This window comes from Carcharhinus amblyrhynchos, chromosome 2, assembly GCF_965287045.1.
Source record: "Carcharhinus amblyrhynchos chromosome 2, sCarAmb.v2.hapA, whole genome shotgun sequence".
Classification (NCBI taxonomy): Eukaryota; Metazoa; Chordata; class Chondrichthyes; order Carcharhiniformes; family Carcharhinidae; genus Carcharhinus; species Carcharhinus amblyrhynchos.
The window spans coordinates 92,658,597-92,673,081 of NC_137325.1; the positions used below are offsets into that span (position 1 = coordinate 92,658,597).

The window sequence follows — 14,485 nt, forward strand, 5'->3', positions numbered from 1 at the left end:
ATAGAGGAGAGCCGGTGGATGTGGTGTTTCTTGATTTTCAGAAGGCGTTTGACAAGGTGCCTCACAAGAGGTTATTACAGAAGGTCAGGGGGCATGGAGTTGGGGTAGGGTGTTAGCGTGGATAGAGGATTGGCTGTCAAATAGGAGGCAGAGAGTGGGGGTCAACGGGTGCTATTCGGATTGGCGGTTGGTGACTAGTGGAGTGCCCCAGGGGTCGGTGCTGGGGCCTCAGCTATTTACCATATATGTAGATGATCTGGAGGAGGGAACCGAGTGTAGGGTGTCGAAATTTGCTGATGACACCAAGATTGGTGGAACAGCAAATTGTGCGGAGGGTGTGGAGAGTCTGCAGAAGGATCTAGATAGGCTGGGCGAATGGGCCAGGAACTGGCAAATGGAATTTAATGTTGGCAAATGTGAGGTTGTCCACTTTGGTAGGAATAATGGTAGGAAGGATTATTACTTACGTGGCGAAAAACTGCAGCATGCGACGGTGCAGAGGGTCCTCGGGGTCCTTGTGCATGAGTCGCAGAAACCCAGCCTGCAAGTGCAGCAGGTGGTCAGGAAGGCAAATGGGATGCTGGCCTTCATAGCGAGGGGGATTGAATATAAAAGTAGGGAGGTCTTGCTGCAGCTGTATAGGGCACTGGTGAGGCCGCAGCTGGAGTACTGTGTGCAGTTTTGGTCGCCGCACTTATGCAAGGATATTTTGGCCTTGGAGGGAGTGCAGAGGAGGTTTACTAGGCTGATTCCGGAGTTGAGGGGGTTGAACTATGAGGAGAGGCTGAATAAACTAGGCTTGTACTCGTTAGAGTTTAGAAGAATGAGGGGAGATTTTATTGAGACATATAAGATCTTGAATGGGATGTATAGGATAGAGGTGGAGAGGCTCTTCCCGCTCAAAGGACAGTAGGACTAGAGGGCATAGCCTCAAGATAAAGGGGGGGCGGTTTAGAACAGAGTTGAGGAGGAACTTCTTCACTCAAAGGGTGGTGAATCTCTCGAATTCTCTGCCTGTTGAAGTGGTGGAGGCTGCCTCGCTCAATATTTTTAAGACGCGGGTTGATAGGTTTTTGACAGGCAAGGGGATTAAGGGTTATGGGGAGAGGGCGGGAATGTGGAACTGAGCCACAACAGATTAGCCAAGATCTTATTGAATGGCAGGGCAGGCTCGAGGGGCTAGATGGCCTACTCCTGCTCCTATTTCTTATGTTCAAAGACACTTGAGATGGTCCACAAGTATATTTAAAAATTACTCTGTTTATATTTAAATGTTACACTATTTAGGAGCTCAATAATGAGCTCCAAATGTTTGCCACTTTTTTGTGTAACTAGATGTAAGGAACTTTTTTTTTAATTTTAAGGTGGAAGATGAAACTGTTTTACATAATATTCCTTACATGGGGGATGAAATCTTGGATCAAGATGGGACTTTCATTGAAGAACTCATCAAAAACTATGATGGAAAGGTGCATGGGGACAGAGGTGAGATTATCCGTAGTGGGAATTTGTTAGTTCTATTGTGATTTTAAATTTTCCAAAGTATGAACATTTGGACTCTAAAGCCCATGTTTTTTTTTAATTTCTATATTGGGGGTCTGATTTTTTTTTTCCTCCCCATGATTCCCCAAGTTAACCTGGTGAAAGTGAAGCAAGGAATTACAAACTGTTAGACTAACATCAGGAGTATGGAAAAAAACTAGAGTATGTTGTAAAGGATGTGATAACTGGACACTTATGAAATATCAAAGAGATTAAACAAAATCAGCATGAATTTATGAAAGAGAAATTGTGTTTGACAAACTGCCTGGAGTTTTTCGAGGGATAACCAGTGGATGTGGTGTGTTTGGATTTTCAGAAAGCTTTTGATAAAAATCCCACATGAGGTTAGAGCGCGTGGAATTGGCATTAATATACTAGTATGGAACTGGAATTGCTGGTTAGCATACAGGACATAGTAGGAATGAATGAAATTTTTTTCAGGTTGGAAGGTAGTGACTGATGGAGCGTCACCAGGATCAGTGCTTGGGTCCCAGCTATTCACAATATATATATCAACGATTTATATTGGGAGATTGAATGTTATGTTTCCAAGTTTGCTGACAATACAAAACTAGGTGGAATTAAGAGCAATGGAGAGGAAGTAAAGAGGTTTCAAGGTGATTTTAGGCAAATGGGCAAATAAATGGCAGGTGCAGTACAACATGGATAAGTTTGAAGTTGCCACTTTGGCAGAAAAAACAGAATGACAGATTGTTATTGAAATGGTGACAGATTAGGAAATATTGATTTTTTTTTTCCCCAACAAAGGGATCAGGTGTTCTTGTACATGAGTCACTGCAAACAAGCATGTAAGTGCAGCAAGCAGTTAGGAATGTAAATGGTATATTGACTGTCATTACAAGAAGTTCTGAGCACATGAGCAAGGATGTCTTACATAGGTACTTGGTGAGACCACACCTGAAGTAGTATGTATAGTTTTGGTCTCCTTACCTAAGAAATGATATATTTGACATTGAGGTGCAGTGAAGGCTCACCAGTATGAGCCCCGGATGGCAGGATTGTTGTATGAGGAAAGAATCATTAGAAGAGGGCCATTTGGCGTATCGAGTCTGCACTCACCACAATCCCACCTAGGCCCTATTCCTGTAACCCCACATATTAACCCTGCTAATTCTCCTGACACTAGGGTTAATTTAGCGTGGCAATCAACCTAACCTGCACTTGGACTGAGTTGACTAGACTTATACTCACTGAAATTTAGTAGAATGAGAGAGGATCAAATCGAAAGGTATAAAATTCTGTCAGTGCTGAACAGGCTGAATGCAAGGATGTATAGCACAAGGAGCCACAGTCTCAGAATAAGGGGTAGGCCATTTGTGACATGAGAAATATCTTCACTAGGTGGTGAAGCTGTGGAATTCTCTATCACAGAAGGCTGTGGTTTGATTGGTGTATTGTAATACATGTGACAACAATATAGTGAAAAGCATTGTTTCTTGTGTGCTATACATTCAAATCATATTGTACATAGAGAAGAAAAGGAGAGAGTGTATAATGTAGTGTTACAGTCATAGCTAGGGTGTAAAGAAAAACCATCTTAATATGAGGTAGGTCCATTCAAAAGTCTGATGGCAGCAAGGAAGATGCTGCTCTTGAGTTGATTGGTGTGTCCCCTCAGAGTTGTATCTCTTTCCCAATGAAAGAAATTGGAAGAGAGCATGTCTGGGATCCTTGATTATGCTGGCTGCTTTTCCGAGGCAGTGGATGGTAGGCTCGTTTGCACGTGGAGACAGTCATTGAATATATTTAAAAAGGAATTTGATTTCTAAACACTTGAGGCATCAAGGGGTATGGGGAAAGAATGGGATTATGCCTTTGAGATAGAGGATCAGCCATGATCACGCTGAATGGTGGGACAATTTTGAGGGGCCAAACGCTCTTTTTTTTCCTCAATGTTTCACCATCTTTCACTCCAATCTTTACATGATGTTTGTTTCAATATTGCAGAATGTGGTTTTATCAACGATGAGATCTTTGTCGAGTTGGTAAATGCTCTCACTCAGTACAGTGATAATGATGAAGAGGAGGATGATGATGAAGATGATCAAGAGAACAAATCTGAGAAGACAGATGGAAGTGACATCAAAGAAGAAAGCAATGATTCCAGAAAAGATTATCAGGAAATCAATATGGATGGTAAGAGTATGATTTAAGTTTTTCTTATAAATTTTATTAACTTTAAGAACATGGGAGCAGATGTAGGCCATTCAGCCTATTAACCCTGTTCCACATTCAAACAAATCATTGCCAATCATTTACCTCTTGTATCATATTTCCCTACTGTTCCCACATCCCTTAATGTATAAGAACATATGAATTAGGAGCAGAACACAGACACCTGTGTACACCTCCCCCTCCAATTGGGGTTCCTCTGAGGCACTGCCCTGCTATGTCCCTCACCACATGGGGGCTTTAGTCATACAGCAGCCCTGCTGTGGTTACCACAACTATTTCTGTTTTTGGAAGACAGTAGTGATTCCTACAGATGTGCTTTCATGCTGATGGGTGGGAGAACAGCTGATGACCCTGGAAGCAACACAAACTGAGATCTCATTGCTGTAAGCCCTGTTATGGCCTCTTGAGAGTTAGTGTACATAATTCGACTTATGCCTGTGGTGAATAGGCCCAGAAAATCATGGCCCGAGTATTTATCTACGTTGGCCTGCAAAATTTTCAGACTTTGCTTCCAATTCCTTTTGAGGAAGAGTTGAAGAGACTCGTGACTTAGAAAAATATTCTCCTCATTTCTGCCTTATTAACCCAGACCCCTAGTTCTAGATTCTCTTGCAAGCGAAACCATCCTCGCCACATCCACCTTGTCAATACCCCTCAGAATCTTAAAGGTTTTGATAAAGTTGTATTTGCCAGATTTTTGCCCACACCCTTCCTCAATCTATCTTTTTGACTTCATTTATTATTGTCACATGTATTGGTGTACAGTGAAAAGTATTGTTTCTTGTGTTCTATACAGACAAAGCATACCATTCTTAGAATACATAGGGGAGAAGGAAAGTAGAGGTGCAGAATAGTGTTACAGTCATAGAAAGATCAACTTGATAAAAGGTAGGTCCATTCAAATGTCTGATGGCAGCAGGGAAGCAATTATTCTTGAATTGGTTGGTACGTGATCTCAGATTTTTTTAAATCTTTTCCCCGACGAAAGAAGGTGGAAGAGAGTATGTCCGTGGGATCCATGATTATGCTTGCTGCTTTTCCAAGGCAGTGGGAAATGTTGACAGTCAACAGCTGGGAGGCTGGTTTGCGTGATGAACTAGGCTACGTTCACAACCTTTCGTAGTATCTTGCAGTCTTAGACAGAGCAGGAGTCTAATAAGCTATGATACATCTGGAAAGGATGCTTTCTATGGTGTGTTTGTAAAAGTTGCTGAGACTTTTAGCCTACATGTAAAATTTCCTTAGATTCCTGAGAAAGTAGGGGCTTTGGTGGGTATTTGTAACTAAAGCTTCAGAATAGAGGGACCAGGAAAGATTGTTGGTGATCTGTATATCTGGATACCTGAAGCGCTCAACCATTTCCACTTCATCCCTGCTGATGTAGACAGGAAAAAGTCTGACAACACCAGGTTTTAGTCCAACCTATTTATTTGATAATATACTCGCAAGCTTTCGAGGGGTTACCCTCTTCGTCAGGTGAATGGAGAGTTCTGGCCTCAGACAGAGCATATAAAGCACAGACAGGGACATAGCATCCACTATGCTCCTGAAGTCAATGACTATCCCTTTTGTGTTAAGGACATTAAAGGAGAGATTATTGTTGAAACACTAGTTTGACAACGCCACCACACGCATGCACACACCTTCTCTCCCCCCCACCCACCCACCCCCCACCGATGTCGTCAGCAAACTTGAAAATGGAGTTGGAGTGAAATTTGGCTATGAAGTCATAAGTGTATCAGGTGTATAGTAAAGGGTTGAGGACACAGCCTTGCAGGGCACTGGTGTTGAGGATAATCATGGAGGAGATTTTATTGCTTATCATTACTGATTGTGGTTGCTTTGTAGCCTCATGTCCTCTTCACAATTTACTCTCCTGTCATCTGCAAATTTAGCAACTGTACTTTCAGTGCCTTCATCCAACTCAATTATATAAATTGTAAAAAGTTGAGGCCCCAGCATTGATCCCTGTTGCACACCACATGCCAAGCAGAAAAACTTCAATTAATGTCAACACTTTCCTGTTAGCTAGCTGATCTTTTATCATGCCGATTATGTTACCCCCAAACTATGAACTTTTATTTTATGCCATAGGCTTTTGTGTGGTACCTTATCAAATGCCTTCTGGAAATCGAAGGTTCCGCTTTATTCACAGTACATGGTTCCTAAAAAAAATTCCAATAACTTGGTTAAACATGATTTCCCTTTCTCAAAACCATGTTGCTTCTGCCTGAATTTTTCCCAATGCACTGCTATAACATCTTTAATAATGGCTTCTAACATCTTCCGTATGTCCAATGTTAATGTTTGAATCCCATTTTGTTGGGTTTCACCCTTTTCTATTTCATCTATCTTTCTTGCTAACGAGAGAACACTGGCTTTGTTTGTACCATCTTTCTCTCTTACGACAATATAGCTCAGCTGTACTTGAGCAATCTCCATTGTCCCATAGCAGTTTTGCCTGCCAACCTTTGATTCCAAGATTTACCTGGGCCAGATAAAGCTTGTGTTATTTGTGTGCAAATTTGGCAGCTGTTTTTCCTTGCATTGCAAGGACTATATTTCACCAGAACTTCATTGGCTGTGAAATATTTTCAGATGTCTTTAGGTTATGAAGGCTACCAAATCAAATAATTTAATTAATTGTCTGAAAGCTGAGAAGTGAGAAGCTTTCAAATATGATATATTCATTTTCTACAGTATAAAAAAAACTCCAAATGCACTGACGAATAGCATATGATAATTGACTTAAGTTCAAATGAACAAAAGGAGCATATGATAGTGCAAAGAATACTAAAGGCCACCAGGGAAGGAGAATATGTGACTGTGTCAGCATTGCTCAGCCCTAAAATTTTTTTAAATTTAAAAAAAACTGTCTTTGAAAAGTTTGTTTCTTAGAAATAAATTTGGGTGTATGGTGTAAGAACCAGCATAGAAAAAAATGTGTGACAGATGGAAATCTAATGGGGAAATAGTTTTGAAATGTTGTAATCATTCAGATAAAGGAGAACAAACTCTAAATGTGTTCAGGGAGGTAGCGGTTGGTGGATCCAGATATCTCTGGCACCTTGATTTTATGCAGCAGCCAAATGCAGTTTCTGTTGCAAATCCTACAGTTTGGAAAGCAGGTTTGTTACTGAAGGATTTGAGATTGTCCTGAAGCAGCAAGTAAGATAATGTTAGTTTCTTTCTAAAGTATCTGCTGATTTTTGAATGAGTTTTTTTTAAACATTCAATTCTGGTATAGACTTGTTGTCTCCATTTGATTGTGGATTTACTCTTAAGAACATAAGAAGTAGGAGCAGGAGTAGGCCATCTAGCCCTTCGAGCCTGCCCCGCCATTCAATAAGATCCTGGCTGATCTGAAGTGGCTCAGTTCCACTTTCCCACTTTCTCCCCATAACCCTTAATTCCCTTGCCTACCAAAAACCTATCTACCCGTGACTTAAATATATCTAGCGAGGTAGCCTCCACCACTTCAAAGGGCAGAGAATTCCAGAGATTCACCTTGATTATATGTTAACCATATAATCATATCCTTAATTTATAAAGTGAGTGATATACTTTAGATGTTATTAAATCTTCATTGCTATTTCCTCCCACAGTCCAAAGATGTGTGGGTTAGGTTGATTTGGCCTTGCTAAATTGTCCCTAGTGTTAGGGATTTAGCAGGGTAAATATGTGGGGTTATGGGAATAGGGGTCCAGGTAGGATTGTGGTCGGTGCAGACTCCCTAGGCCAAATGGCCCATTTCTGCATGTAGGGAATTCTATGATATTTCATATCTGCAATCATTGATTCCATATATTTACAGTTAAAGAATGTGATGAAGGAAAGAAAAAGCCATGTGACAAGATATTTGAAGCAATTTCATCCATGTTCCCAGACAAAGGTACACCAGAAGAACTCAAAGAAAAGTAAGTACTTAAGAGTTTTTGCATAGAATTTATGTAAGAATTTCCATTCTGCACGTTTTTTAGTTATGTACAGTAGATTCTTGAAAGTGAATGCAAATTGAAATTTATTTACTTACTAGTGTCACAAGTAGGCTCACATTAACACTGCAATGAAGTTACTGTGAAAATCCCCCAGTCGCTACACTCCAGTGTCAATTCAGGTACACCGAGGGAGAATTTAGCATGGCCAGTTCACCTAACCAGCATGTCTTTCAGACTGTGGGAGGAAACTGGAGCTTTGAAGGAAATCCACGTAGACATGGAGAACATGCAGACTCCATAGACAGTGACCCAATCCTGGAACTGAACCCAGGTCCCTGGCACTGAGGCAGCAATGAATGAACCACTGTGCCATCATGCTACCCCAAAAGACTCCTATCAGTTTAACTTAAAAAAAATTTGGACGCTTAACAGAAACAATTAAATAATTTTTAATAATCCAGTGGTAGTAAGGTCCAAGCAGTGAAACTTTGAACATTGCGATCTAAATTCCTACAAGAAATTTCCTGTGTCTGGCGACATTACAACATAGGCTCACGGGCATGCTAAGTAGCAGAACCAACGTGCTATAGGCAACTAAACAATCTATCAACCACAGAGTGGGTGGTTATGGACCCTGACTATAACGAGTTGTGCTCGTGCGCCAGAACTAGTTGTACATCTGGTTACATTTTTCCAATGCAACACTGGCATCTGCCCAACAATGTGAAAAATTGCACAAGTATGTCCTGTCCACAAAAAATAGTCATGATGTAGAGATGCCGGTGTTGGACTGGGGTAAACACAGTAAGAAGTCTTACAACACCAGGTTAAAGTCCAACAAGTTTATTTGGTAGCAAACAAAGTCCAACAGGTTTATTTGGTAGTTTGCTACCAAATAACCCTGTTGGACTTTACCCTGGTGTTGTCAGACTTCTTACCACAAAAAGTAGTTCAGATCCAATTTGGCCAAGTACCACCCCAGCATTATACACCCAATTAATCTTCATTACTATAATAGAAGGCATCATCAATAATCCTATTAGGCAGAACTTCAACTTGCTCTCAATTTTGGTTCTCCAGACCTCATTACAGCTTTACTCCAAATAGGGAAAAAAAAATTGAATGCCAAGAAGTAAGGTGAAATTGAGTAATCTTACCATCTGGGTAGAATTTGATAGTGTGGCATCAAGGAGCCGTGGGCAAAATTGAAGTCAACAGGAGTTGGAATACTCCCCAATGATTGAAGTCATATTCATCTTGATCCCAGGACAACATTTCAGAAGTTTCTCCTGGATAGTGTCCGAAATGCAACTATCTTCAGTTCCTTCATCAGTAATCTTCATTCTAACATAAAAATCAAAGGCTGCAGTGTTCAGCAACTCCAGATACTGAAGCAGTCAGTGCCTGCATATAACAAAGCCTGAACAATATTCTGGCATGGACTGGTAAATGGCAAGTAATGTGCATGCCATGCAGTGATCCTCTCCAACCATCTCAATTGATTAGGGAGGCAAGTGGAATTTTATTTATTATAAGGAGAATAAAATATGAAAGAGGGATGTTGTACTGGATGTTGGTGAGACTACATCTGGAGTACAGTGTAACATTTTTGTCTCTTAAGGAAGGATATAACACTTTAGCAGCAGATCAGAGAAAGTTTATTTGACTGGTAACTGGGGTTTGGGTTATCTTGTGGGGAAAGTTTGGACAGGTTTGGCTGTTATCTCCTGGAGTTGAGAAGGATGAAAAGTTATCTTGTTGAAACTTGAATAGGGAACTTGACAGTGGTTACTAAAAGGATGTTTTCCCTCTTATGGTAGAGACTAGAAGGGGGACACAATTTAAATATAAAGGTCTCCCACCTGACAGAATGCCTGCAGTGGTAACATGGTGTTCTATCCTTGCAAACTTATCAATAATTTATATTATTTTGGTTTTGTGTAATTTAATATCTTCAGAACAAAACTGAGTCATCCAATCATCTGGCTAAATGTTTATGCATTGATTCAAATGCTGTAAACCTGGGATTACATTTTAAGAATATTGGTGGGAACTCTCCTAGAAGTCAAAAAATGACAATGAATGTAACTTTTCTGTTTTTTTTTGTTAAAGGTACAAAGAATTGACAGAACAGCAACTTCCTGGCGCACTTCCTCCAGAGTGTACACCAAATATTGATGGACCAAATGCCAAATCGGTTCAACGTGAACAGAGCTTGCACTCATTCCATACTCTGTTCTGTAGGCGTTGCTTTAAATATGACTGTTTCCTACATCGTGAGTACGATTATTGTATTGGTTGACGTGTCTGATTATCACTAACGATTCTTATATGTATAATTTATGCAGCTTTCTCAAAATATTGCATTACAAAGGGGTGCGCCATAAGTAAAATAAACGTGAATTTGATGAACATTTTTGTGGGATTAGAGTACTGACCAGGTTGACATGGTATAATATATCATTTTTTAAAAATATAAAGGACAACAGATGGCTTATGAGGTAATTTAGTATAAAACACATTTATAAAATCCTATTTCATTATTCATGGCTGAAATGATGAGACTAGGGTTTAAATGAAGCTGGAAAATTCACCTACCTTTGGCTTGAGGAAGCAATCTCCAGGGTAACACGGCTGTGAAAGTTAGCTTGGGGATTAAAGGTTATTCAGTTGGAAAACGGATAAGGAGTCAAGAATTACTTCTCATGAATGAAGTGTCCACTTAAGGGGCATTAAAGTGCAATCCTAAATAAGGGGCATAAAGTATAAAAGCAAAGAAGTTATGATGATATTTTAATTTAAAAAATAAAGATTTGGAATAGATTTGGTCTCATCTGTACTCTAATAATAATGGGCACTACACTTCTGGAAAAATGTGAATACGTTGGAGAAGGTATGAAAAAGATTTGAGAGTTGCTCCAAGAACTTCGTTACATGAGATGTGAAGCTGTTCCGTTTGTATTGTATGATTGAGAGCTAGTAGACCCCAATTTAAGGTGAATGACAAAAGAACCAAAGACCAAAAAACCTTTTTAAGCACTGTGGTTAAGATATGTAGTGTGGTTGAGTCAGATTCAATTATGGCTTTTAAAAGGGAATTGGGTAAATATCTGAAGAGAACATTTGCATTGGAGAAAAGGCAGGGAGTGGACTTGCTGAGTTTCTCTTGGAGAAAGCTTTATAGGGACACAACAGGCTGAATGACAACCTCCTCTGCTGTAACCATTCAATAATTCTATACTTCTACTTGCTCCCCAGTGCCTTGTAGTTGCTCCTAATAACCCAAAATTGTATCATCCTCCTTATCCCTATCCACAGTATGTAAACAGGTACATTTTGAACAAATCTAGTTTTGAGATAGATACAAAGAACAACACAGCACGGGAAACAGGCCCTTCGGCCCAACAAGCCTGTGCCGCCATCTTAACAATGTGTTTTTCCTCCTCCACCCTTGACCCATGTCTATGTTTACGGTACCCCCATTGGAAACCAGATTAAGGGGTGAACAATTTAGGGACAATTTGTTAAACCAATCAGCCTAAGAGCACATCTTTGCGGTGTGGGAGGAAACCGGAGCACCCGGAGGAAACCCACGCAACCGCAGGGAGAATGCGCAAACTTCCACAGACACTGGCCCAAATCCATGTATCTGCACAGCAAACAGTGATAGTCAATGAGCTGTTGTGGTGCCCATCTGCTGGTTCAGTTTTAAGCATACAAGAACGATGCAAAGTACTAGGCTGCTCTCGAACTTTCAAGAGCAGCCCACGCACGACCCACCATGTGCATGCCCCTCGTTAGACAACAAGGTGGACCGATGCACCTGCGGAGTAAAAGAGAAAAACATCAACACATGTAACAGTTGCTTTCCAGGAACATCCCGAGGCTCTGATCCTTATTTAAAACAGTCTCCTATAACCCTCCATCCCTATTTCGCTCATGTGTCTATCTAAGTAAACCTTAAACAAGTCCCGCGTGCCTGCCTCCACCACCTCACTTGGTAGTGCATTCCATACCCCCACAACCCTCTGTGTGGAAAAACCTCCCTCTAGCATCCAAATTATACCTCTCCCCACTCACCTTAAGCCTGTGGCCCCTCGTGATATTTGTCTCCAATCTAGGAAAAAGCCTGCCACTGTTTACTGTATCTATACCCTTCATTATTTTATACACCTCTATTAGATCCCCCCTTAATCTCTGTTTTTCTAAGGAAAACAGCCCCAATTTATCCGATCGTTCCTCATAACCCAGTCCTTCCATGCCAGGCATCATCCTGGGAAACCTCCTCTGCACTCTCTCCAGGGTCTCCACGTCCTTCCGGTAGTAAGATGACCAGAACTGGACGCAGTACTCCAAATGCGGTCTAACCAACGTTCTGTACAACTGTAGCATTAGACGCCAGCTCTTGTACTCTATACCCCTTCCTATAAAGGCTAGCATACCATAAGCTTTCTTCGCAACCTTCTCCACCTGTGTTGCCACCTTCAAAGACTTGTGCACTTGCACTCCCAGGTCCCTCTGCATTTCTACCTCACTGTCCGCCAATCCTGCAAACTTGCTGATCACACCATGTACGCCCTCTTCCAAGTCATTTGTATATATAATGAATAGAAGAGGTCCCAGTACTGAGCCCTGTGGCACACCACTGGTGACAGACCTCCAGCTAGAAAAGGACCCTTCCACTACTACTCTGTCTCCTGTTACCTAGCCAGTTTTCAATCCATCTAGATACTTGTCCCTGTATTCCATGAGCCTTAACCTTTGCAACCAACCTACCATGAGGGACTTTGTCAAACGCCTTACTGAAATCCATATAGACAACATCAACGGCTCGTCCTTCGTCAACCGTTTTTGTCACCTCAAAAAGTTCTACCATATTCGTAAGGCAAGACCTCCCCTTAACAAAGCCATGCTGTGTATCCCTAATCGGATCGCAACGCTCCAAATGCGTATACATCCTATCCCTAAGAATTTTTTCCAACAACTTCCCTACCACTGACATCAAACTCACCGGCCTATAATTACCAGGGTTATCCCTTCTGCCCTTTTTAAACAGCGGTACCACATTTGCTATCCTCTGGGACCTCACCTGTGTCCAAAGAAGAGACAAAGATTTGCATCACAGGCCCAGCAATTTCATCTCTCACCTCCCTAAGCAGCCTGGGATAAATGCCATCAGGCCCCAGAGGTTTTAGATTTTATGCTGCCTAAAAACCCTAACACTTCCTCCCTCGTAATGGATATTTCTTTCAACTAGTCTACAGCTCCCTCCAAGACAGTACGAGACGCCAAGCCCCTCTCCTTCATGAATACCGACGCAAAGTATCCATTCAGGATCTCCCCCATTCCCTCAGACTCTAAGCACAGTTCCCCTCCTTTGTCCCTAAGAGGACCGATTTTCCCTCTAACCACCCTTTTGTTCCTAATATAAGAGTAAAATGCCTTTGGATTTTCCTTAATCCTATCCACCAAAGCCATTTCATGCCCCCTTTTCGCCCTTCTAACTCCCCTTTTGAGCTCCCTCCTACTCTCTCTATATTCCTCCAGTGCTGTCTCCGTTCCCAGTTGCTTAGACCTAACGTGTGCCTCTCTCTTCTTCCTGACCAAGTCCTCAATATCCCCTGTAATCCACGGCTCTCTAATCCTACCTTTCCCATCCTTCCGCTTAACTGGCACATATCTTTCCTGCAACCTTTTCAGTTTTCCCTTGAAAGCCTCCCGCTTGCCAACCGTGGACTTACCCGCAAACAGCCTCTCCCAATCAGTATCCATCAGCTCATGCCTAATCTGGCTATAACTTGCCTTCCCCCAGTTTAGCACCCTCCCCTTCGGACAGCGCTCATCTTTTTCCATTATCCTAAAGTAGACAGACTTGTGGTCACTATTAGCCACATGTTCACCCACTGCAACCTCAACCACCTGACCCGGCTCATTACCCAAAACTAAATCCAGTATAGCCCCCTCCCTAGTCGGGCTTGTAACGTACTGCTCCAAGGACCTTCCAGCACGCATTTTACAAATTCCTCCCCATCCGAACCCCCAGCTGTAGGCACCTTCCAATCCACTCCAGGAAGATTAAAATCTCCCACTACAACAACCCTATTCTTTCTGCACCTATCCAAAATGTCTTTAGGTTCCTACCCTATGTGTTGCTTTGTACCTGGTCTCCCAGTAGTCACCTAATCTCCTGTACTATTTACATAAAAACAAAATACGGCAGATGTCAGAGATCAGAAATAAAAACAGCAGCTAGGAAAATTTAGCATTTTTGGCAGCATGTGTGGAGAGAAATGTTTTAATCTATATGATTCTTCAGTACTCCTTTAATTCCAGTAACATATGGGTTACAGCCTCTGAAACAATTGATCTGGGAAAAATCCTTCCTCCAAAACGTTGCAGAGTATGTATGATTTGATTATTGAGGTTGCAATTTCATGCTGAAGGAATACAAACGTTGTAGATTTCATGACTATGTATATGTGTTCACCCTGCATGATAAGAATCCAGGCAGGTCCACATCATGCATACTACGTGTAGCAGTCCTGATTCAGCTATTGTTTATAGATTATGCTAGTGCCATACTTTTGCTTACATTTTATCCAACAGCTATTTAACCCAGATTCATTAACTAAATTAATTTCTTGACTGTAGCTGAAAACAGACTTATCAGAACAAATGTAAGAATGCCAAATTTCAAATTATCAGAGTTTATACCATAGGCAAAAAAATTGCTGATTAGTTGGTTGACAGGTTGACTCTGATCGAGATGTTGCAATGGAGATCTTTTTCTCCACCCGCCCATCTCCACC

General features: G+C 41.4%; 1 protein-coding gene across 3 annotated transcripts in view; it reads left to right on the plus strand.

Annotated features, from left to right (window-relative positions):
• ezh2 (enhancer of zeste 2 polycomb repressive complex 2 subunit) overlaps positions 1-14,485 on the plus strand; it is a 97,244-nt gene that overhangs the window by 33,583 nt on the left and 49,176 nt on the right. For all 3 annotated transcript variants that reach the window (XM_080209272.1, XM_080209265.1, XM_080209257.1), the window contains 4 exons: positions 1,365-1,485; positions 3,511-3,699; positions 7,553-7,655; positions 9,789-9,952. In XM_080209272.1, the coding sequence (XP_080065398.1) occupies positions 1,365-1,485; positions 3,511-3,699; positions 7,553-7,655; positions 9,789-9,952 (577 nt within the window). The remainder of the gene's footprint in view (positions 1-1,364; positions 1,486-3,510; positions 3,700-7,552; positions 7,656-9,788; positions 9,953-14,485) is intronic.